The 26,322-nt window shown below is 41.2% G+C and overlaps 1 protein-coding gene across 1 annotated transcript in view; it reads left to right on the forward strand.

Annotated features, from left to right (window-relative positions):
* The first annotated feature begins 22,270 nt into the window (after nt 1-22,270).
* B3GAT2 (beta-1,3-glucuronyltransferase 2) overlaps nt 22,271-26,322 on the forward strand; it is a 78,558-nt gene continuing 74,506 nt past the window's right edge. Inside the window, exon 1 of the mRNA XM_047734430.1 lies at nt 22,271-23,497. Coding sequence (XP_047590386.1) covers nt 22,889-23,497 — 609 coding nt within the window. The 5' untranslated portion in view covers nt 22,271-22,888. The remainder of the gene's footprint in view (nt 23,498-26,322) is intronic.

The raw sequence follows: 26,322 nt of genomic DNA on the forward strand, positions 1-26,322 counted from the left end.
AGGGTAGGTCCCGTCCCCTTTATTAACCAGAACTCTACTTTTGTGCAGCTTCAGCGGCCTAGAAATCAAAGCAGCAGCAGGTGGTCAGCTGTGTGCCTGTGAACTTGGGTCATTTTGGAGTGCTTAGACTTGAAGCTTCTATTTTTATAACACAGGATGCATCACTAGGGTAGTTGAGCTAATTAATTGTTTCTAGAATCTTCATTCAACAGGCATTTGCAAAGCACCTGGGAAAAGCACACAGTAAGCAGAGAAATGTGCCATCTCTGTGCTAGGTTGTGGGGACAGGAAACCAACCATACGGGGGCCTTATTCAAAGGTATTTTGAGCAAGTATAGTTTGGTTCACAGTGTCCTTTCTCAAGCCGAGTGGGAGGAGAGCTGACAAAAGGAGAGCATATGAGCAGTTCCTAATTTTAGGAATTATTACCAAGTTCTGACCTGTGGGGCAGATCTAAAGTTTTTGGTTTATTTCTTCCGGCTCCAGGTAGGTTGAGAAAATACCGTAGTAACATTCCTATCTGTGCTGTGTACTGGGGGTACGAAATGTAGCAGTTCCATGGAACCTCAACACTCAGTTCTGCGTGAATGTTCTGTGGACCTGATCCCACGACTGACTGCATTCTCTCTCCCCTACATTCGTTCAGGTGCCTTGTCCCTGTCCACCACCCCTCTTTCTGGTGCCCAATGCGGTCCAATAGCAGTATGATACAAGCCACGTGTGGTTTTTAAATTACAAGATTAAAACATAGAACAGAGAAAATTAATAATATATTTTATTTACCCCAGTACATCCAAAATATAGCTTTAGCCCATCATCGATATAAAAATTAATGAGATCATTCACGTTCTTTTTTTTTTTTTTTTCCTGGAGTCAGACTTCAAAATCTTGTGTACAGTTTATACATAGAGCACCTCTCAGTTCTAACTAGCTGCATTTCGGGTGCTCAGCTGCTCAACCCTACCAGCCCGCACAGCTTTTGCACCTTCTCTCTTCAATTTTCTCCCTTTCTCCACTGCAACTTTCCCTCTGCCATCCCCTCCTCTCCTGTTTAACTTCTATGTAGATGTTTATAGCTGTTCGAAACTTGAAAGAAGGCATCGTTTTATTACTTGTGTCAGAAACGCAAGCTTGTTTATTGCCTCATTATGATTTATAAAGTGGGTTTGAATAACATTAGCAAGTATGACCTTCGTATCAACCCTGTGAAGCAGGGCGAGCTGGCTCGTATTATTTGCCCTTGCCTTAGTCCATTCTGGCTGCTTTGACAAAATACCATAAACTACGTGGCAACAACTGTTGTTGGCAACAACAGAAATGCGTTTCTCACAGTCCCAGAGGTTGGAAAGCCAAGATCAAGGTGCCAGCATGGTCAGATTCTGGTGCTGACTTAGGATAGCCTCACATGTTGAAAAGGGAGCTCTTCCTTCCCTTGAAGAGCTCCAGTCCCATCACGAGGGCTCTACCCCTATCACCTCATTCAGATCTAATTAAATCTCAAAGGCCCTGCCTCCAAATATCATCGTACTGGGGACTGGGCTTCAACATATAAATTTGGAGGAGGGCATAAACATTTAGTCTATAGTCATAGATTGACTATAAGTAAAAATAATAATAGGGATGCCTTGGTGGTTCAGTTGGTTAAGCATCTGCCTTCAGCTCTGGTCATGATCCCAGGGTTCTCGTATGGAGTCCCGCACCAGGGTCCTCACTCAGCAGGGAGCCTGCTTCTCTCTCTGCCTGCACTAGCACCTTCTCTCTCTCTCTCTCTCTCTCTGACAAATATAAAATAACAATAACAGTACTAGCTAATACACATAGCACTTAACAAATGCAGGCACTGTCTGCTTTTCCCTCTCCCTCCCCCTGCTTGTGCTCTCTCTCTCTCTCTCTCTCAAATAAATAAAAATCTTTAAATAAATAGATAAATAAATAAATTTAAATTACTGGAGATTTTTTTTCTCCTGTTGTCAAGTGCCCTTGTTAAAAGGGGCGGGGAAGAGAAAAGAACTATTTCTTTGAACCTACAGTTGTATGCCATATTACATTGGTTAGAGTTGGTCTGGTAAACACCCCTTTCTCTCCCCAATTACCAGAAATCTGATGCTGGCAGCAACAAAGGGGGAAACCCAGAGTATCAATAAATCCTTAGGCCCAAAAGAGATGACCTTCTCTAAATACTGACTAGCATTTTCCGTAGGGTTGTGCCATTTACAGTTGGGATTTCACGTACACCTTAGAAGTTAATCCTCATGAACCCCCCACGTAGTTCCTATTGTTAGGAGTGACAAAATTGGGAGGGGCCAAAATTGGGCCGCTGATCTTCTGACCTCAAACCCTGGCCTCCTTGTTCCACCAGTCTGTGTTTTTGCATAACAATGACCACTTGATTGCTCATTTTTTAAAAATGTGTACAAATCAGTCCTATTCTAACTGTCCTGATTCATTGCATGTTCTGAGGCCAAAAGTGCACCCTGCATTACCGTCATCATAATAGCACCAGCCAATGCTTACTGAATACTTACATTGTTATTGTTCTAAGGGTTTTACATATATCAACTCACGCAATCACGAGGACTTGAAATTCTGAAATAACTTACATTTACACATCTCCTCTTATCCATTCAACTCTTTTACGTTTGTGGAAAACAGCCACAGTGGAAAGAATGTTGGCTTTGGGGAAAAAAAGAATTGGATTCAAATTAAGTTTCTGATCCTTACTGGCTGTGAGCTTAGAAAAATGTCTCTCTGTCTGTACCTACTTTGCAAGGTTGTTGTGTTAAAAGTGTGCCTAGTGCATTGACCAGAACCTGGTTCATGTTAGCACTTGGCAGTGTCTCTCAGTTTTAGGAATAACAACAGGAGGCAAGTACTGTGATCATATTCACTTGATAAGTGAGGAAGGAGTCTAGATAAGTAAGCCACGAGTAAGTATCCAGGATATGGAATCGCTCAGGTCTCCTCCTTCTGAGACAGCTCTTTTTCCCGGGGGGAGGGACATGTCATCACCCACTTGAGAAAGTTGACCTGGGTCTCAGGTAACTTGCCTGTCAGACTGTTTCTTGGAATTTGGGGGCTTTTGTTTTTAGTTGGTTGAAGTGTGACTCTAAGTAATTATACCATAGTTTGGGAATGATGATTTTGCTAGCTTAATTGCACCCTATTTGAATAGAATTCCAAACACTTTTCTTGTAAAATAATGGACTCAATTTTGCAGCCCTTATGCTATTTCTGCTTCAGAATCAAGTCTTCTTAATGAGCTCCTTTTTTGACTAAATCTGTGTGGGTAAATTCTTAGGCTGAAGCTATAAACTCCTGATGGGCAAAGGAATAAGGGGACTAATGCCCTGTTCGCTTTGTTTGAGGGACTCATATTCTACTTAGAACACTGAATACATGCCCAAGCCATGTCCTACTTAATTTGAAACTCAAGAAATAGAAACTAATAAATGTAGGCACGTCAATTGTCCAACTGTAGGCTCATAAATTAATTTGTTATGAAAGTAAAAAAACAAACTAATTCAGGCCACTACCGTATTTAGAAGAACTTGGACCTAAGATACTGACAATATTCTAATTCCTATATTCTGGAGTGGGGGAGCTCATGTAACCTGTGGTTACCGACAGAGATTAGATTTATTTTGAGATAGACAGGAGATACTTTTTATTTAAGAAGACACATTAAAACTTCTTTAACCCAAGCAATAGACTAAATGTTTGTGATTAGGTTAGGTGAATAGTGTCTCAGGAGGGGGAGTAGTGCCCTTCTAAAAGGGACCCCAGAGAGCTCTCTCATCCTTTCTGCCTTGTGAGGACCCATGAGAAGTCAGCAGTCAACAGCTCAGATGAGAGCTCTCACCGGACACCAGATCTCCTGGCACCTTGCACTTACAAGCCACCAGCACTGTGACAAATGAATGTTTGTTATTTAAGATACCCAGTGTCTGTGATTTTGTTATAGTATCCTAAAGGATGGTGGAATATGCCACAGAAAAATACACCACTTTGGGATTAGATTTATTTTGAGTTAAAAGGGCTTGAAAAACAATAGGTATAAGAAGCACCCGCTGGGCGCCTGGGTGGCTCAGTGGGTTAAGCCGCTGCCTTCGGCTCAGGTCATGATCTCGGAGTCCTGGGATCGAGTCCCGCATAGGGCTCTCTGCTCAGCAGGGAGCCTGCTTCCTCCTGTCTCTCTGCCTGCCTCTCTGCCTGCTTGTGATCTCTCTCTGTCAAATAAATAAATAAAATCTTTAAAAAAAAAAGAAGCACCAGCTGATGCTTCCCTTTTCTTCCTGAAAACAGGAGATAGAACTCCCATGTGAAAGATGTCCTCCCTATACCAGGAGGAAAGAAACATTCTTATCACCAGAGACAAAGATCTGAGGCTGAGGAAATTCTGTATAGACCTTGTTGAAATAATTCTTATCTTCTTTTAGCCTCCCTGTATATTTTAGTTACTTTTCCACAAAGCCCCCCTGTCCAACCTGGTATAAAAGCATAGGTTTTTCCACTTCTCTGGGCTCTTCGTTTCCTCATGTGGGCTCCTGTGTCACATAAAACACAAAAAATAAGTTGGTATGCTTTTCTTCTGTTAATCAGTTTTATGTCTATTTAATTCTCAGGGCCTGCCATCCACCTGAAGTTTTGCCTTCCCTCTGGTTTCCGGACAATGAGGATGCGATCGTAAAAGCCTGAGATGCCACCATTACTGCTCTGTCCAGAGCCTGTGGATGGAATCCTGGGAGAATTGACAACAGCCAGCAGAAGAATTCTTACTACAGTCAGCTTTCCCAGACCTTTGGAGTTCTAGCCAAGAGAGAAGGTAAAAATTTCTCCTTGTCCCTTCTTTTCCAGGTTCACATTGGCAGGAGAAAAGAACATTTGTTTAAAAAACGTAACAAAATGTAGTTCTCTGGACTGTGACTCGTGAATTTGCTTTTGTTTACCCATTGAGTATTGATCTCTACCAGGGTATCATACCCTCCCTGTTCCCTACCGGGGATGGGTATCACTTTCCTCTTTGCCTCATCTTGTGTGCTGAGAGCTGGGCTTGGCTTTCCATCTGCCAGGATGTAGAGATTAGGCCTATGGCTACATGCAGCCAATTGTCAGATTGGGGAACCTGGGAATTTGGTGAAACAGAAATGATGATTGCACACCACTTGCAGCTAGCATCTTACCAACAATTACTGGTTCTTAGAGGGGGTTGTCTAAGTCTGTATTTCTTTCGGCTGTCTTTGGGAACAGATCTGGGTCTTCAGAGGGCTGATCTTTTCCAACGTCTTTGGAGATGCCTTTTGAGACCACCGTTATCTATTAAAAGGCCTAGGGGTTTTAAGCCATTAAAAGGCTTTTACTGGTTTATATAGTCACATTGAAAGAGATGTACTTTGGAAGATGGGGGCTTCTATATCTAAAAGGATTTTTTAGAGATCTCTCATCTTAAATAAATGTCCTATTGTTACGTATGAGAAGATCAGTTTGAAAGAAAAAATAATAAGGCAAAGGTGAGAATCAACTCTTAGATAAATTAGTAATAGTATGTTTCTTTGTTTATACCTAACTCATGGTTAAAATTTAGAAGTAAAACTATAGCATCTCTTTTTATAATTATCTGTATGTTTATGTTTATATGTTATGTTCATGTGATCTTTTTTCTACCTACAGATGATATTGGTGAAATTAATTCATAAGCAAGCTCTATGTAATTGGCTTAAGAAAAATAAGCACTATATTAATATAAAATAAACAATTTATAAATTAAGTGTTCATAAAACTCTCAGAAATATAGACATGAACCCCAGTGTTTTTCAAGTCTACATGATCTGGGATAATCTTCAATAAATAAAAGCTAGTTTAAGTTTGTTTGTTTAATAAAAATAGGCATGTCTTCAGAATTATCGACATTAAATATAGTACGGGCATACAAATTCTTCTATCTGGGCTTACTAGTCAAGTAAACTTATATTACCTCTCCTAGATTTTTTTTTTTTTAAGATTTTATTTATCTGACAGACAGAGATCACAAGTAGGCAGAGAGGCAGGCAGAAAGAGAAACAGGCTCCCTGCTGAGCAGAAAGCCCGATGTGGGACTTGATCCCAGGACCCTGGGACCATGACCTGAGCTGAAAACAGAGGCTTTAACCCACTGAGTCACCCAGGCACCCCTCTTCTAGATGTTTTTAAGATTGTAAATGTATAAATTCAATGTAAGAACAAAACATACAGTAAAAGATAAGTTGTTTAATGTATGTCAGGCATGACAGGAAAAAAAAGAGTTGGAGAAAACTATGTGTTTTAAGGTTTAGGTTATTTGCTTCTGTGACTTTTAAAAAATATTTGCCTGATTTGTCTACAAGAAAAATAACTTAAGACCATGGATTGCTTTGTTTAATGTCTCATGAAATTTTGATGAGTAATTCAAGCATAACTAAGGTGAATAATTAAGTGAAATGAAAAATAAGTGAATTAAATGGATATAAGTGGGATAAAAGTTTATAAATGAACTTTTTCAATAATGATTTATGTTTGTAAAATGTATCTGCATTAAGAATAGTTTCTAAAATTTCCTGGTATCTTGAAACCTTAAAGTTATACTAAGTTCAATGATGGATATTCATTACATATCTAGATCCTTTCCAAATAAGATAAAATCCTAAAACATAATTGCTAAACATAAGTTTATCTATTTTTTAAAAGATTTTATTTATTTATTTATTTATTTGTTTGTTTATTTATTTGAGAGAGAGAGAGAGAGATAGTGAAGGAGAGCACAAGCTGGGGAAGGGTGGGGGGCAGGCGGGGAGGGACAGAGAGAGAAGCAGACTTCCTGCTGAGCAGGGAGCCCAACACAGGGCTCTGTCCCAGGACCTTGATATCATGACCTGAGCCAAAGGCAGACACTTAACCAATGGAACCACCCAGCAGCCCAGTTTATCTATTTTTGACTCCTTAAGTTTTATAAAGACAAAAGATATTTGAGTCTTCTAATAAATATGTTTTCTCTCTCTCTCTCTCTCTTTTTTTTTTTTTTTTTTTTGCCACACTGGAAACAGTGCAATGAAAAAACAGGTACCTATAAATTGTGAAATTGTATATTTGTAAAATTTGCTAGTTTGCCACAAAATGCTAGCATATGACAAATAATCTATATATGCAAATGAAAGTACTAGAAACCTTAAGAGTGAATAGAGACAATTCTGTATGCAAAGTTTACAAGGAAAGTGGGATGCATTTTTTATTACAAAAGGAAAAGAAAAATGTGTGAAAGACATGGTTTTGTTAAGGGAAAAAGAGACTAATTTTGTCTAAAATGAAAGGACTGGTTGTTCAGAACTCAGAAATGGAAAAAGTTAAGACAGAACCTAAATGATTATAGAAAGTTGCAGAAGGTTTATGGGGGAAAAATGTGTATGTTCCAAAGTCAAAGCTGACTAAGATTAAATGGATTTATTTATAAGTTTTTTTTTAAAATGAGGTGAATAATACACTGATACAAACCAGTGTTCAATTTTCTCTCTGTTAAAATGACAAAGTTTCTTAGATTATTGGTCTCCTAATCCAAGAGCTATTAAAAGGTTTTCCCTTACCTGTGGAGTAGTGTGTCTAGGAAAAGGATTGTGTGTCTTATCAAAACAACTTCCTGTCTTTCATGTTAGCTTTATTAGGTCTTAGATTACTTAAAACTGAATCTTCTCAATATTTGAAAAGCTAAGTGTTGTTTGTTTGGTTTTCTTCCCCTTAAGCATATTACTTCCTGTATTTGCCTTTAAAATCTTTTATTGTCACTTTGGCTAGGTGGATAACTGGATAGTTTTCATAGTTATCTGTGATCTGCTTAATCAAATGTTGAAACTTTTTAACAATTTAGACAAACTTCCCAAAATCAATTTCTGAGTAAGGTGTTTTTGATGTCAAACTAACTTTGGGATTTACTGAAAGGTCCCTGGAAAATTTCAAAAGATTTGTTCTCTCTCCTTATAAAAAGAGAGATGTGAAACTAATTAAGCTTATTTGATATGTTAAATTACATGGGAAACATAGTCAAATAAACATGCTGTTTAATCTTCTTTAGGTTATATTTGTATGAGTATATGCTACTGATGTATTTCAAAGACTGTCTAAAATCCATAAAAATTTGTCTGAGTCCTTACTATCCATAAAAAGAGTCATAATTCTAATTATTACCTTAAAATGTTAAATGACACAGAAATAACCAAATTTCCTTGTAAATTACATCAAAATGAACTCTCACCAGATCTTTAACCATGGCTATTTTTCAGATTTTTTGTCATTCACAGATAGTTATTTTTCACTCTGATGCTTCTCTGAAAGCTTTTGCAATCAACTGCAATCAAAAGTGCTTCAAAGAGATTCATGGAAAAGACTTGGACATACAGGTTTCTGGTTACTTAAAATCAAACCACTAAACTAAATAAGAATTTCTAGAAATCTGGGGCACCTGGCTGGCCCAGCTGTCAGAGCATATAGCTCTTGATCTTGGGATCATGAGTTCCAGTCCCATTTTGGGTATAGAGATTGCTTAAAGAAAGAAAGAAAGAAAGAAAGAAAGAAAGAAAGAAAGAAAGAAATTTTAGAAATCTAATGGAGTAACTGATTGATTTAAAGAACTGCTAACCCAAGATCAAACAGAACAAGAATTAACTACATGGACTAAATAAACTGAGTATATTTTTAAAATTATTATTTTTTTTTGCTATAACATGACTTTTTAAAATACTTCGTTTGCCAGATTTAAAATTTTCATTTTCTCTTTTCTCTTAAACTATCTATAATTTGAAACAGTTTTGTAGATTATGTCTTTGTAAACAGGAGTAAATAATTTATGTTTTCTCTCTACCTGATCCCTTCAGAATTTGGAAATGCTTATTAACTGTTCTTATTTACATGACAATTTAGTTGTTTGCCTAAATTCAATAATAATCTGTTCTTCCTCTAACAGGACATAATTCATAACATCGTTGTATCATTAAGGTTTTGACTTGGATGCCATATTTGAGAATGACATTCATAGAATTAAATATGATCAGTCAGATTTAGGGAATTCAGTTTCATCTTAAGGAGCCAATGCTTTTAAAATCCCTTGAAGTCCCAGCCTGATACCATACTTATAGGGTTGCCAACCTTACAGGTATCTAGAAAGTTCACTTACTGGCACACTCAGGAAAATTAAGCTTCATGGAGGACCTTCAAAAGAAAGGAATTTACCCAAATCTATAGATATTACAGGCAAAGTCTGATGGCAATTTCCTGACTTGGCTTATTAACCTCTGTAGGCTTTTAAAATTTAATTTAATTTTATTGTTAAACACTTATTTATTTACTTTTGAGAGAGAGAAGGAAGAGGGGTAGAGGTAGAGGGAGAAAGAATACAAGTAGACTAAGCACTGAGCGCAGAGCCTGATGTAGGACTCTAGCTCATGACCCTGAGACCACAACCTGAGCCTGAACCAAGAGTCAGAAGCTTAACCAATATGCGACTCTGGTGCCCCAACCTCTACAGGCTTTTAAACACTCAATCTGAGAATTTTTTATTGAAGTTCCAGCAAAGTAGACTTAAAAAGAGCCTATATAATAATTCACTATTCTTGTTGCACTTATATAAATAATCAAGCCAAACTTAATGGGAATAAACTTGTTTTACAAACAAATTAGTCTTCTTCAATAATCTTTAATAAAAAATGGGGGTAATTTTAGACAGGAAATTCTTTGTTTGTTTGTTTTTTCCCCAACTGACAGAGTGAGTTATTTAGTTATTATTTACTTCTCTCTCTCTCTCTCTCTTTTTAAAATTACTGTATAATGTATTATTTGCTTCAGGGGTACAGGTCTGTGAATCATCAGGCTTACACATTTCACAGCACTTGCCATAGCACATACCCTCTCCAATATCCATAACCTAGCCACTCTATCTCTAACCCCCTACCCCCCAGCAACCCTCAGTTTATTTCCTGAGATTAAGAGTCTCTTATGGTTTGTCTTCCTCCTGATCCCATCTTGTTCCATTTTTTTCCCACCCTGCCTCTCAAATTCCTCAAATCAGAGAGATCATATGATAATTGTCTTTCTCTGATTGACTTATTTTTCTCAGCGTAATATCCTCTAGTTCCATCCAAGTCATTGTGAATGGCAAGATTTGGTTTCTTCTTTTTTTTTATAGTCTTTATTTTTTTTTAAATTTCTTTTCAGTATTCCAGAATTCATTGTTTATGCACCACACCCAGTGCTCCATGCAATACGTGCCCTCCACAATACACACCACCAGGCTCACCCAACCTCCCATCCCCCTCCCCTCCAAAACACTCAGATTGTTTCTCAGAGTCCACAGTCTCTCATGGGTCTTTTGATGGCTGCATAGTATTCTGTTACATATATGTACCACATCTTCTTTATCTATTCATCTGTTGATGGACATCTAGGTTCTTTCCATAGTTTGGCTATTGTGGACATTGCTGCTATAAATATTCAGGTGCACGTGCCCCTTTGGATTCCTACATTAGTATCTTTAGGGTAAATACCCAGTAGTGTGATTGCTGGGTCATAGGGTAGCTCTATTTTCAACTTTCTGAAGAACCTACATGCTGTTTTCTAGAGTGGCTGCACCAGCTTGCATTCCCACCAACAGTGTAGGAGGGTTCTCCTTTCTCTGCATCCTCTCCAACATCTGTCATTTCCTGACTTATTAATTTTAACCATTCTGACTGGTGTGAGGTGGTATCTCATTGTGCTTTTGATTTGTATTTCCCTGATGCCGAGTGATGTAGAGCACTTTTTCATGTGTCTGTTGGCCATCTGGATGTCTTCTTTGCAGAAATGTCTGTTCCTGACTTCTGCCCATTTCTTCACTGTATTATTTGTTCTTTGGGTGTTGAGTTTGATAAGTTCTTTATAGATTTTGGATACTAGCCCTTTATCTGATATGTTGTTTGTAAATATCTTCTCCCATTCTGTCAGTTGTCTTTTGGTTTTGTTGACTATTTCCTTTGCTGTGCAGAAGCTTTTGATCCTGATGGAGTTCCAATAGTTCATTTTTGCCCTTGCTTCCCTTGCCTTTGCCAAAGTTTCTAGGAAGACATTGCTGTAACTGGGGTCGAAGAGGTAGCTGCCTATATTCTCCTCAAGGATTTTGATGGATTCCTGTCTCACACTGAGGTCTTTCTTCCATTTTGAGTCTATTTTTGTATGTGGTATAAGGAAATGGTCCAGTTTCATTCTTCTGCATGTGGCTGTCCAACTTTCCCAACACCATTTGTTGAAGAGACTGTCTTTTTTCCACTGGACATTCCTTCCTGCTTTGTAAAAGATTAGTCAACCATAGAGTTGAGGGTCCATTTCTGTATCTCTATTCTGTTCCATTGATCTATGTGTCTGTTTTTGTGCCAGTACCATGCTGTCTTGATGATGACAGCTTTGTAATAGACTTTGAAGTCTGGAATTGTGATATTACCAGCTTTGGTTTTCTTCTTCAACATTCCTCTAGCTATTCAGGGTCTTTTCTGGCTCCATACAAATTTTAGGATTATTTATTCCATTTCTTTGAATAAAGTTGATGGTATTTTGATAGGGATTGCATTAAATGTGTTGATTGCTCTAGGCAGCATAGACATTTTGACAATATTTGTTCTTCTAATCCATGAACACAGTAAGTTTTTCCATTTCTTTGTGTCTTTCTCAATTTCTTTCATAAGTATTCCATAGTTTTCTGAGTATAGATTCTTTGCTTCTTTGGTTAGGTTATTCCTAGGTATCTTATGGTTTTGGGTGCAATTATAAGTGGGATTGACTCCTTAATTTCTCTTTCTTCTGTCTTGCTGTTGGTGTATTGAAATGCAACGGATGTCTGTGATTGCTTTTATATCCTGGCACTTTACTGAATTCCTGTACAAGTTCTAGCAGATTTGGAGTAGAGTCTTTTGGATTTTCCACATAAAGTATCATACCATCTGCAAAGAGTGAGAGTTTGACTTCTTCTTTGCCCATTTGGATGCCTTTAATTTCCTTTTGTTGTCTGACTGCTGAGGCTAGGACTTCCAGTACTATGTTGAAGAGCATGGTGAGAGTGGACATCCCTGCCATGCTTCTGACCTTAGGGGAAAAGCTCTCAGTTTTTCCCCATTGAGAATATTCACTGTGAATTTGTCATAGATGGCTTTGATGGTATTGAGGTATGTACCCTCTATGCCTACACTTTGAAGAGTTTTATCAAGAAAGGATCCTGTACTTTGTCAAATGCTTTTTCAGCATCTATGGAGAATATCCTATGGTTCTTGTTCTTTCTTTTATTAATGTATTGTATCACATTGACTGATTTGCAGATGTTGAATCAACCGTGCAGCCCAGGAATAAATCCCACTTGGTCATGGTGAATAATCCTTTTAATGTACTGTAGGGTCCTATCAGCTAATATTTTGGTGAGAATTTTTGCATCTGTGTTCATCAAGGATATTGGTCTGTAATTCTCCTTTTTGATGGGGTCTTTGTCTGGTCTTGGGATCAAGGTAATGCTGGCCTCATAAAATGAGTTTGGCAGTTTTCCTTCCATTTCTATTTTTTGGAACAGTTTCAGGAGAATAGGAATTAATTTTTCTTTAAATGTTTGGTAGAATTCCCGTGGGAAGCTGTCTGGCCCTGGGCTCTTGTTTTTTTGGGAGATTTTTGATGACTGTTTCAGTCTGGTTATGGGTCCCTTCAGGTTTTCTATTCCTGGTTCAGTTTTGGTAGTTCATAGGTCTAGGAATGCACCCATTTCTTCCAGAATTTGCTGGCATATAGTTGCTCATAATATGTTCTTGTAATTGTATTTCTTTGGTGCTGGTTGTGATCTCTCCTCTATCATTCATTTTTTATTTATTTGGGTCATTTCTCTTTTCTTTTTGATAAGTCTAGCCAAGGGTTTCTCAATCTTATTAATTCTTTCAAAGAACCAGCTCCTAGTTTCGTTGATTTGTTCTATTGTTCTTTTGGTTTCTATTTCATTGATTGCTTCTCTGCTCTTTATTATTTCTCTTCTCTTGCTGGGTTTAGTCTTTCTTTTCTTTTCTTTCTCCAGCTCCTCTAGGTGTAGGGTTAGGTTGTGTCCTTGAGATCTTTCTTGGTTTTTGAGAAAGGCTTGTATTGCTATATACTTTCCTCTCAAGGCTGCCTTTGCTGTGTCCCAAAGATTTTGAACAGTTGTGTTTTCATTTTCATTTGTTTCCATGAAACTTTTTTAAAGATTTTTTTTTTTTTTTGAGAGACAGAGATCACAAGTAGGCAGAGAGGCAGGCAGAGAGAGAGGAGGAAGCAGGCTCCCTGCTGAGCAGAGAGCCTGATATGGGGCTTGATCCTAGGACCCTGGGATCATGACCTGAGCCAAAGGCAGAGGCTTTAACACACTGAGCAACCCAGGTGCCCCTCCATGAATTTTTTTTAAATTCTTTAATTTCCTGGTTGGCCCATTCATTCTTTAGTAGGATGCTTTTTAGCCTCCGTGTACTTGAGTTCTTTCCAAATTTTCTCTTGTGATTGAGTTCCAATTTCAGAGCATTCTGGTCTGAAAATATGTAGGAAAGGTCCCAATCTTTTGGTACCAGTTGAGACCTGATTTGTGACCCAGAATGTGATCTATTCTGGAGAATGTTCCATGAGCACTAGAGAAGAATGTATCTTCTATTGCTTTGGGATGGAATGTTCTGAATGTATCTGTGATGTCCATCTGGTCCAGTGTGTCATTTAAGGCCTTTATTTCCTTGTTGATCTTTTGCTTAGATGATCTGTCCATTTCAGTGAGGGGGGTGTTAAAGTCTCCTGCTATTATTGTATTATTGTAAATGTGTTTCTTTGATTTTGTTATTAATTGGTTTATATAGTTGGCTGCTCCCATGTTAGGGGCATAGATATTTAAAATAGATAGATCCTCTTGTTGGACAGACCCTTTAAGTATGATATAGTGTCCTTCCCCATCTCTTATTATAGTCTTTGGCTTAAAATCTAATACATCTGATATAAGGATTGCCACCCCAGCTTTCTTTTGATGTCCATTAACATGGTAAATTGTTTTCCACCCCCCACCCCCCACTTTAAATCTGGAGGTGTCTTTGGGTCTAAAATGAGTTTCTTGTAGGCAGCATATTGATGGGTTTGGGTTTTTTATCCATTCTGATACCTGTGTCTTTTGATTGGGGCATTTAGCCCATTTACATTCAGGGTAACTATAGAAAGATATTAATTTAGTGCCATTGTATTGCCTGTGAGGTGAATGTTACTATATATTGTCTCTGTTCCTTTCTGGTCTCCTATGTTTAGACTCTCTTTGCTTAGAGGACCCCTTTCAATATTTCCTGTAGGGCTGGTTTGGTGTTTGCAAATTCTTCTAATTTTTGTTTGTTCTGGAAGCTTTTTATCTCTCCTTCTATTTTCAATGATAGCCTAACTGGCTATAGTATTTTTGGCTGCATATTTTTCTCATTTAATGCTCTGAATATATCATGCCAGTTCTTCTGGCCTGCCAGGTCTCTGTGGATAAGTCTGCTGCCAATCTAATATTTCTACGATTGTATATTACAGACTTCTTGTCCCTTTCAGGATTTTCTCTTTGCCACTAAGACTAATAAGTTTTACTATTAGATTACAGGGTGTGGACCTATTTTTATTGTTTTTGAGGGGGGTTCTCTTTGCCTCCTGGATTTTGATGTTTGTTCCCTTCACCAAATTAGGGAAATTCTCTGCTGTAATTTGTTCCAGTGTACCTTCTGCCCTTCTCTCTCCTTCCTCTTCTTCTGGGATCCCAATTATTCTAATATTGTTTCATCTTACAGGATCACTTATCTCTCAAATTTTCCCCTCGTGACCCAGTAGTTGTTTGTCTCTCTTTTGCTAAGCTTCTTTATTCTCCATCATTTGGTCTTCTAAATCATGAATTCTCTCTTCTGCTTCATTTATCCTAGCAGTAAGAGCCTCCATTTTTTATTGCACCTCACTAATAGCTTTTTTTTTTTTTCAACTTGGTTAGATTTTAGTTCTTTTATTTCTCCAGAAAGGGATTCTCTAATATCTTTCATGGGTTTTTTTGAGCCCAACTAGCACCTATTGTCATTCTGAACTCTGGTTCTGACATAATACTAATGTCCATATTGATTAAGTCCCTAGCCATTGGTACTGCCTCTTATTTATTTATTTTTTTTTTTTTGTGGTCAGTTTTTCCACCTTGTCCTTTTATCCAGATACAAACATATGAACAAGAGAATAAAATTCTAAAAGGGTGGCAAAGGTCCTAGAAAAATATATGCTAGCAAAATCAGAAGAGACCCAAAACTGGAGGAGAGGAAAGGGAGGGGAAAAAATGTGTTTATATTTATATATGTGTATATATATATAGATAGATAGATAGATATAGATATAGATATAGATATAGATATAGATATAGATATAGATATAGATATAGATATAGATATGCTGGTGAATAGAACAGAACCACACACTTGATTTTGGGTGTATTTTGGTATCTCAGAAGAAACTACCTCCCAAAATTTTAAAGAAAGAAAAACTTACATATATACAAATAAGGGTAAACACAATGAATGGATGGAATATGGCTGTAAAGATGAAAATTTTAAAAGATTCTAAAAAAAGGAATTGATACGGTAAGAAGTTGGTTGAAAAAAAAAGAAAAAAAAATGGAAAGAATGTGATCAGGCTGGAGACTAAAACAAAGCCATGTGCTAGATTTGGGGTATATTTTGATCTAGTAGAAGAAATTATATCCCAAAACTTTAAAGAAAAAAAAAATCTATATGTATACAAAAAAATAAGGTTAAATACAATGAAGGGATAAAATATAACAATGAAAATTAGAAAGATTTTTTTAAAAGGTATTGATAAGATAAAATAGTTTAAAACCATATAAGTAGGAAAAAGGAAAAGTTAAAAAAATAGGATAAGAAAAAATAAAATTAAAAAAATTTAAGTGTGCAAGACTAAAAGATCATGGGGGAAAAGCCATGAATTTGATGTGTTGCTTTCCCCTAGCTCTGGAGTTCTGCAGTTCTTGTTGATCAGTGAACTTGGTCTTGGTTGGTTGTTCTTGCTGCTCTTCTGGGGAGGGGCCTGTTGCAGTGATTCTCAAGTGTCTTTCCTGAGGTGGAATTGCACCGCCCTTGCCAGAGGCCAGGCTAAGTAATCTGCTCAGTTTGCTCTCGGTAGTTTTGGTTCCCTGAACACCTTCTCTACAGCTTTGGAGGACAGGAGTGAAAATGGTGGCCTCCCAATTTTCGGCCCCATAGGAGCCAAGAGCTTGTGGCCCCACTCCTCATTGTGCCCTCAGAGAAAAGCAGTGACTCCTTCCCATCTCCCTGGTCTCTAGACGTGCTCTGTGTTCATCCAGCCTGTGACCAAGTGTTTCTGTCTGTGGTGCTCGGCCCCATTTGGAGTCTCCAAACCCTGCAGATTCCTGCATCCCGTTCCTGTGCCACTCCTCCTATAGGAAGAAGGAGGGTGTCTCTCTGGATCTGCCACTTGTGGGGTCCCTGCTCGAAGATCAGTGGCCCGACTGTGACTTGGATCACGGTTTAAGGTAACCACTATGTGAGAGCTCACTTCTTGGCTTTTTCTCTGTAACTAGCTTCTCTGCTGTAGTACCTGGGAGCTTTGCCACACTCAGACACTCCTGGTCTTTCTGTGACCCTGTGGGTCCTGAGACCACACTGTCCCCGCAAGGGCTCCACCCCTGCTTAACCTCTGGAGTGACATACTGCAGTGGAGCAGACTTCTAAAAGTTCTGATTTTGTGCTCTACTGCTCTCTCACTTGCCTGGAGCTGGTCCCTCCCGCCTCGGTCTATCTTCCTGTTGCTTTGGATTCACTTCTCTGCACGTCCTACCTTCCAGAAAGTGGTCAATTTTCTGTTCCTAGAATTGCTGCTCTTCTTCTCTTTGATCTCCTGTTGAGTTTGTAGGTGTTCAGAATGATTTGATAATGATCTAGCTGGACTCCTGGGACCTGATGATATTTCAGTATCCTACTCCTCCACCATCTTTCTTGTCCTCTAGGCAGTAAATTCTATGTTTCAATACAATGTACAACATTCTTTTGTGGGTTGTTGGACACTGGCATGTTTATTGGTTTTTGGTTTTTTTTTTCTTCTTCTTTGCAAACTGCCTCCTGCTGTTTTGTCCCTTTTGTCAATGCTTGTTTCCAGTTCTTCTTCCACAATCCTGACTTACCATCACTGAAAACTAAAATTGCCCTTTTTTCAGGGCTTGCAAGCTGAAGCTAAATGACTTTATATGAATTTCAAAGAAATCACCATAAAAGATCATGTATAGATAATTTTCATGCCAGTTGCTATATAAGTCCCTCAGAAAGTTCACCATAACATTTGATGCCATCACTAGAGACATTTGAAGAAACCAAAAATTTAAAAATATAGATAAATAAATAAATAAATAAATTAGATTGCCACTGTTTGTCTTCACTCCACCATCTAAAGCTGCTTCAAGCCCAACATCTAAAAATCTTGACTTTTGAGCCCTCTGGACTCAAAAACTGAGTTTATAGTTTGTTTTAATCATTAACCTTTGTTTTTCTTCTGTTTCAAAGAAAGGCCTCTCATTAAATGCCTGCTCCTCATACTATCTACAGCCTAATTTAGATGCCCCTCCTACTTCCACATACACCAGTGACCCCTGAAATAGGACATAATCATTTAACTGAACTGACCTATTTTCAGGGCTAAGAGACTGATTCAATGAGTTATGGAAATCTACCAACTCAGTTTCTGGACTGTGGCATCAGTATTATCTTGGTAATACTGTGATACATAATAATCTGTTTTATGTATTTTAACTTTCTATAATAGGAGTTCTGAAACATGTAAAAGTAGACTCAGTAACCCCATGTGTAATCTCTCAGCTTCAATTATCAGCTTATGGCCAATCGCCTCTATTTTACGTGTGTAAACTATAGCATTTAAAGTACATTATCTCCTTTGGTTCTTGTAACAACTGTGAAAGGTAGGTTGTATAGTTTTATAGTAAAATTCTATTGCTAACAAATTCTCATTTTAATGTAAATGCCAATTTTTAAGATAGCGAGGAAAAAGATATAAAGAATGCTAGTGTGCCTTTGTACCTGTTTTATTGGGATTTTGTGTACCGTAATTCATTAATAAAGCGAAAAGGAGGAACACTGGCATGTTTTACTTTCAGCTGATATTCAGACTGAATAGAATTATTTTTCAATGAAATTGTTAGGATGAATTGCCAATTTCTACTTTTCTAGAAAAACACTTTTACTGAATAACCTTGATCCCAACCTATTACATAAAAATGGAGTTTTGCTCAACAAACTACTTCTAACATCACATTTTGTACATAATAGCTGCAAATGTCTAAATTTTAAGGAACCATTATAATTTAGTACAATTCTAGGCCAAATGTGATATTTGCAGAGGATCCAGATGCAAGAAAATAAATCAAATGAGCCATTTAATTTGTGGTTTGGATGTCATTTTTCGGACAGTTATCAATGAAACAGTCATGTATCCCTGGAATTTGGTGCTGGTAGAATTATTTATTTTGGATGTCACTCTTTCACATAACTGATATTTTAACAGAAAGTTATGTTCACATACTTGTGGGTATTGATTATCAATACCCTCACATGATGTTATTACTTACACGTGAATTCGTTCTGATTCTCTTTTCAACCTGATTTGCATACCCATATCATCATATAGACATTTGCAAATACTTAATTGTGCACAGATTTTTTTCTTGAGCTCTTTCTCACTTGACTAAGAATATTCAGGATGTCCCCAGATGCTCATTTGAAGGTTGATTTAGTCACACTGGCAGAACCCCAGGCTCAAATGTCAAATGGGATCAGTTCTATACAGTGTACTAATCGGGCTGCAATCTTTTGGCTCCAGAAGTTACAGTTGCATATTACTCATCAAGGCAAAATGTAAATGTTTAGTGATTATACGATATGTTTTTGTTAACTCCCCAGATGGGATTTTTTTTTTTTTACCTTTGTTTATCTGAGAACAACCACCGAATGCTGATGAAATGCTGTGGCTGATGCCAGCAATCTAAGGCTTCATTAGTACAGATGAAGCAATGCTCACTTTGTTACACAAATAATTAGAGAGATTAAATGAAAATAAACACTGAGAGGATGTACAGAAGCTCTGAAGTTAGGTAATTATTTTAATTACTCTAGTGACTTCCACCAACCTTCATTATCAGCCACAGATCAAGTTTAAATTCTTTTATGTAAAAATATCATAGACTATATGGAAAAGTACTACAGTTATTCAGTGATTATGTTTCATAAAAATGACATTTTCTTCAAGCTTCCACTAAAAGGAGTTGTTTCCATTCTGGTGCCTGATAAACTCTCTAAATATTTTAGAAGTATGATACATTTTTGCACTTAAAAGTGTTTTACCCTGGTCTTATGTTTCAAATGGATATTCTTAATAATTTTGTATCTTTTTCTTGACTCAGACTTGCTCATGAAAGATGTGGGTTCACATTTTTGAGTTACTGAACGTAAAACAATATGGCATATTCAGTCATTTGAAAGAAATGTCACTGGGATTCATGTCATCCTTACTGCATGACAAGCAGCACCTTGTATTTGGGGTAAATATTTCTTTATTCCCCTCCCTACCTCAGGTGGGGGAAGACTACCACCGACAACAACTTCCTGACAGGTGGGGACCCTATTTAGGGGCATTGTCAGTCCTGTTTAGAATGGATCTCATTTTTATTCCTGTGTGATGATGATTCCGCAAGATCTCCTGGGTTAAGATCTTCTTTTGAACAAATGTTACCTGCATTTAAATACCATTCATTGCCTGCATAATGCCAGTTCTCGGTGAAATATTTTACCTAATTTATCCCATTGAATCCTTACAAGATTTCCATGGAGTATGTATTATTAACTCCATTTTCCAGGTAAGGAAACTGAGAGGCTCCCCGAGTTTCTAAAGTTGCTCAAGTGGCCCAGCTGGGAATCAAACCAAGGTCCGCCTGACTTCAAGAACCATGATGCCCCCAGCGGATGATTGAATGAGGTAAACCTGGATGCAAATGCTGACGAAAGATACTAGAAACAATGCAGTGACCTCCTTAATGTGAACAGGCTGGTTAAATGTTGTATTGTAGGACACCTGTGACTTAGGAACACCTTTCAAATTTCCAAAATTTGATTCATTTTGAAAGTGTCTCATCTGTGAATAGGCTCGTTGCTGGAGAAGAAAAAACTAGAAATGGGTTTTTATGGAATTATAAGAATAACCGAGAATTCCCGACTAACAAAGATTAGTGAAGTTTCTTAATACAGTTCAGTAACCACTTGAGCTGCACTCCAGCTAACATGTAAGACTTTTCTCTTCAACTACATTAAAAATTCCAGCAGGATGAACGAGACTTCAGTAATCTTGGCAAGGGTCTCCAGGTGTGTGTGCTGTTTTTTAGTATTTAAGAAAAGCCTTTCCTGGGTTCCCTCCCCCACATAATTGCCTCAAGATATTGACATTGGTTTCAGGTGGTGCACCCCCATGCCTGATCACCACACGTTTTCAAGAGGCTGTGTTACAGTCAGAGGATCATTAGGGTAGCTGAGAATCAGGGAAGGGGTCTAATGGATTCATTGTTTCCTATGTTAGGAGGCACCAATCTGCCAAGTTTGTGGTATGAGTTGTGGCTGATACTGGGAGGTCAGGACAGAAGACTGGCCCTTTTGGTGGAAGGGTAGGGAGAGAGTGCCTGCTAACTCCCTAAATTTCACCCGCATGTTTCAGACCCTGATCAGGAAATTAGGGAAATTCACAGACGCTCCAGGGCCAGGTGATAGATCAGCAAGGGTAGGGCTAAGAAATTGAGAACTCCCAAAAAGGCTGGAAGGGGTGGGGTGGGCTTTCGGCTCCAGAGCTTTCCAGCGCGCCCTCACACAGAATGCGCCATGGGAGGGATTTGTGAACGAGACTGGGGAAGACAAACAACCGAGAGAAGATGAGCTCAGAAATTAGTTTATCATGGCCTTGCGGGCGGGGGGGGGGGGGGGATTTCCTGCTGCTTTTGCAAGCACCTCCCTGGGACGTGACTCCGAAGCCTGGCCTCTCTTCTTTCTTCCCGGTACATTATAGACAGCCAGGGACTCGGCTAGTAGGTCTGCTAGACAGAAAAAGTCCCAACTATGCACCAGCTGTTTACTTGTTTTCCAGGCACTGTCATGGTTCTATATGTCTGGGTACGCTCTCTTTGATTTTGACTGCGCCATGTTTATACATCTGAGACGGCCGACCCCTCCCGGTCGGCTGTGTGGAAAGGGATTTCTTCAGGCGGAGCAGCGGGGGAGCCACGGGCTGGACTCCGGGGACCCAACGTTCTATTTCCACTTGGCCACTTGCTACTGACCTCGGAGAAATCACTTCAAACTCTGAGCCTCAGCTTTCTCAGCCATAAAATGAAGGTGATTCCACTTTCCAGGCCTCTTTAAAAGGATCGTCGGGAGGGTCAAACGGAATAATTCTGATGGCAGTGAACTGCGAGGAAATGGGACTCCAAATTACTGAGGGAAAAATAAGTTAAACCTACTCAGCTGGAGTTTCAGGAATCCCCCCCCCCCCCGCGCCTCCCCCAATGATCTCACTGCAGGCAGGCAGCAACCGTTTGGATGGATTCTTTCTCATGGACCATCTCACAAGCCAAACACCTATGCGTCGCACCCTTCCGTCTCCCAGGGCTTCTATTGATTTTTGCTTTCCATTGGAAGCGTTTTTTGCTACCGCTGTCGGGTTCACACCCCAGCACACTAATCTTGCAGTTGGGGACCAGAAAAGGGGTCTTTTACCCTCTCCGCCTTTCTCCCCTCACTCCCCACCCTAGGTCTCCCGAGTTTTTCGCACGTGAATGGGGTTTTCTGGCTGATCTCTGAAGACCTTGCAGTATTTCAGGAAGCTAAGAGCGTGCGGAGATCAGCTTACGAGCTTCCAGCTCTTCCCGCAGGTCGTGCAGCCCCGCGGGGACCCTCCTCCCGCTCCTCCCGCGGTGCAGCCGCCGCCTCCGGAGCTAGCTCTCGGGGCCGTCCGCGGCAGACCCCGCGGAGAGCCGGGGCCCCCCTCGCAACCTCCCCCTCGCAGCCCCTCTCCGCCAGTAGCAGCGCTGCTGTCTTCCCACAGGAGGACTGGGAGGACGCTGGAGTCTGCAGCGCCCCCGCCCCCTCGCTTTTTCTTTCTTTCCTTGCTTTGGGATCTTGCTGCCGGAGCCTGGAGAGGTTCTGAGAAGACAAGAGAGAAGGACGGGAGTGCAGGCTTCCGCTGCGGCGCGCGAACAGAGCGGGGGCTCCGGCGTCCCCTCCCGGTCCTCGCCGCCCCGGCTGGGATGTGACCAAGGAGAGCCCTCAGCGCCTGCCTCCCGCCCTCGAAGGTGCCCCCGGGAGAGCGCATTGGGAGCACCGCTGGAGTCCCTGCGCCCGCAGCGCCGCGGGACGGGAGTGGCAAGGAGCCCTGGGGCCGGTTCCCAGCTCCCACTCTTCAGAAAGAGCGGCCGGGGAGCACCGCTTTCCTGGCGCTCGGCACAACTCCGGGGCCAGCAGCGCGCGGCTGGACAGAGTCCCGCTTCCCGCCGACTCACCGGGAGTGGGGGGACAGCGCCTGCCCGCCTGCGCTCCCTGTAGCCCTAGCTTCTCGGCACCTGCGCCGATTTCCCACGCCAAGGGGCTGAGCCTCGCGGCTCCCGGCCCCCGAAGCCTCCTCCGACCCCATGGAGAACGCGCCCGCCGCGGCTTCCTGAGTGCGGGCGCCGCCGCCGTCCAAACCGCGCGCTGGGGTCCTCCATTTCGCCCCTCTTAGGGGCGTCCGAGAGGCCAAGGAAGAGCGCACCATGAAGTCCGTGCTGTTCAGCCGCTTCTTCATCCTCCTGCCCTGGATCCTAATCGTCATCATCATGCTCGACGTGGACACGCGCAGGCCCGCGCCCCCGCTCACCCCGCGCCCCTACTTTTCTCCCTACGTGGTGGGCCGCGGGGGCGCCCGACTCCCGCTCCGCAGGGGCGGCCCCGACAGCGGCCACGGGCGCAGCTGGGAGAAGCGCAACGACTCGCGGCCACAGCCACAGCCGCGGCCCGAGCCGCCTCTGCCCACCATCTATGCCATCACGCCCACCTACAGCCGCCCGGTGCAGAAAGCCGAGCTGACCCGCCTGGCCAACACTTTCCGCCAGGTGGCGCAGCTGCACTGGATCCTGGTGGAGGACGCGGTGGCGCGCAGCGAGCTGGTGAGCCGCTTCCTGGCGCGGGCCGGGCTGCCCAGCACTCACCTGCACGTGCCCACACCGCGGCGCTACAAGAGGCCCGGACTGCCGCGCGCCACGGAGCAGCGGAACGCCGGTCTCGCCTGGTTGCGCCAGAGGCACCAGCACCAGCGCGCGCAGCCCGGAGTGCTCTTCTTCGCCGACGACGACAACACCTACAGTCTGGAGCTGTTTCAGGAGGTAGCGGCCGGCCCGCGCCAGCTTGGGGGGTTGGGGGTACGCAGGTGGGGCCTCGGGGCCGGCCGGGCTGCGACTGCACTTGGGAGTTCTCACTTCTCTGTCCTCCCATTCGGGACTGCAGGTGGAGTGCTCCTCGCGGGCGGCCCGCAGCCTCCAGGTGCCCTGGTGTGTTTACGCGGGCCATGGGGGTGGAGAGTGGACGAGAGGACCGCTGTGGCTCGGGAGAGGGAGTGTGGCCAGGGGCTTCGCAGTCCCCCTGGTCCTGAGATTAAGCCAAGCGAGTAGCACAGGTGAGGCGCGAGGGTGTTTCCAGCAGCAAGGCTCTGGTTGGAGAAGGACGCAGCCGGGATGGCAGAGAGAGCCTCTCGGGGAGGCAAGCTGTCAGGAACAGGTGTCGCAGGGAGCCAGCTCATTGCAGGCGGTCTTGGTGTACTTCCGAGTCTAGAACCGTAACAGAGAGGAAGGTGGAGATGGTGACTAAAAATCAGCCCGGAGACAAACTTCTCTTACAGTCTGTTGGCACGGAAATAGTTATTAGTGGAGACTGACTTCTCCGGGGTGTAGGTGAGCCCTGCCTCTGTCTCTTCTTGAACGCCACAAAAGCCCTTTCTGATTCTGGAGATTGCCTCTTTTTCGAGGAAAACCTCTGGTAAATGAGTTGAGACTCTTCTGCCCTGTGGTTATGTCTTTCCGCAGCCCAAATTATCAGGCGGACAGCCCCATTCTTCTTCTCAATCCTTCTCAATCCAAGGCCTCCCTCTGGCCAGTTAGCCAGGCCACTCTCGCACCTGCCCATTGCATCCTGGTGCTCCTTGTGAGGTCCTGGGTGCAGCGCAGTCCCCTGCTGCCGAAATGGCTCTTTTTCCTCTGAGGCCAGTCGTTTACAGAGCCCACAGGAGTTTAGGACAGGTGTTACTGCTTGAGGTTGGTATTTTGCAGTCTGTGTATGTTCTGTGAATGAGTCCAGATTGCATGGTTTTCACTTTTCTTCCTTACACACAAGAATACCTGGGAGAAAACAAAAACTTGGATTCTTTGACACTTGGTGGAACTGTTGCTTTCCTCTACCCCAAATTCCCTGACCTGCTTCTGAGACTCCATCACACCCCTCACCATGCAAAGTAAACCGGACAATCTGTGTGTCTAGTAAACATAAACACCCCACAACTTCATCCTAATATTTGTTTGGCTTTCTTAACCTCAGGACAAAGTGACTTTGTACCCTTTCAGTTTAATTTTTCTGCATATGTGGCTTTGAGAATCATTTTTTTAAGGGCCATTGCCACCTTCATTTCTATTCATCCTCTCCTTCATGAATAAAAGGACCAGTAATTGCTTTCCATCTTTTCTTCTCCAAATTTTTGCAGTGTAGGGCTTTCTTTCCATGTTCCTTCAGAAGAAATAGCTAAGTTTGACATTGTAAGGGGTAGTCTTTATTATAAATAAGATTAGAGCTATAATCTGATTTTTTTAAGTTGGGCTTTAATTTTGATCCTGCTTACATATTCTTTCCTCAAAAGATACGGTGGTTTGTATTCTGAAGCAAAGACCTTTACATTTCAATACACCATAACTTTAAACTCCAAAGTCTTTTTCTTTTCTTTTCTTTTCTTTTCCTTTTTAGATGTTGTCTTACCTGTAAGAATGTGTAGTCTTGTATACGTAATGCACATCATCACTAGTCAACTTTTTAGGGGGATGGGCTGTGAAGGGGGAGTGACTTTTCAGTTTCTCTCCAGTTCTAGCCCATTTGGTGTAAGGGGTTAGATGACTGGAAGAGCTGGCATTACAAGCAGTGAAACAATTGAACACAGTCTTCCTTTGATGCTTCCCAAACTGAAAGGAAGGCTTGTTGGGGAGGGATATTAAAGCAGCGAGAGAAAAAAACACTAGATTTTTTTTCATTGGTCCATTGGAAAAAAGGAAAGAATATAGAGGAGGAGAGGGTGAAGAGAAAAAATAATAGTGGCCCAGAGGAAACTATAAAGGGAAAAACAGGCAAAACTAACAAGACACTAACATTTTGTACAGTTGGAAGTAATGAAAAAAATCAAACTTATTTTAAGAGCATGTGCAACTCTTTTTTAATGGAGAGGTGCCAAGTGGTACAAAATATACAATAGAAGGACTGTTTAAACAACGCCATACCCATGATACACTTGGAATTGAAATTCTATAGCTCCCAGAGGCCACTCCCAGACAGTCATTTCAAGACCAGTCCCTTTCTCTACCACCTCTCATCCTCTCCCACACACAGTGTTTTTGGACAGAGTGGGCATCTGTTCACCATGCATATATGTTGATACATTCAGCTTTCCTTTTTGCAATTCTTCTCCTTGTAAGGCAAGCGATATTGAGCTCTCTAAAAAGTCAGGTTAGTGGGATTTATGCATCCTTGGATTTGTGCAGTAATGGGATAGCCTGCCTTATACCCGTTCGAAGATTAATGATTCCTTGTGGATTATAGTCTAGACATTGTTCTCTTGGAGAACCAGTAGGACTAGATAAAACTTCTAAAAACTGCAACCCCTTGGGGGAAGGGAAGATGCTGATAAAAGATGCTGTAAGGGTGAGGCATGTAGATCTCAGTCCTCTATATTGTGCATCCACACAAATTAGTTTTTAAGTAATTCATGGTACTTAAGGAGAGAATGTCCCAAGTCAGGCTTCATCTTTTATTCATAGTGCTTCTCATTTCCATGGTTGATGTTAATGTAGATAAGATAAAAGGAGGAAAATGAACCAGGTACAAATTAGCTCTCTAAGCATTGGCTGCAAATGAAGGAAACTAAAAGATGAAAGGTCTCCAAATTAAATTAAAGGCG

Source organism: Lutra lutra, chromosome 6, assembly GCF_902655055.1.
Source record: "Lutra lutra chromosome 6, mLutLut1.2, whole genome shotgun sequence".
Classification (NCBI taxonomy): domain Eukaryota; kingdom Metazoa; phylum Chordata; class Mammalia; order Carnivora; family Mustelidae; genus Lutra; species Lutra lutra.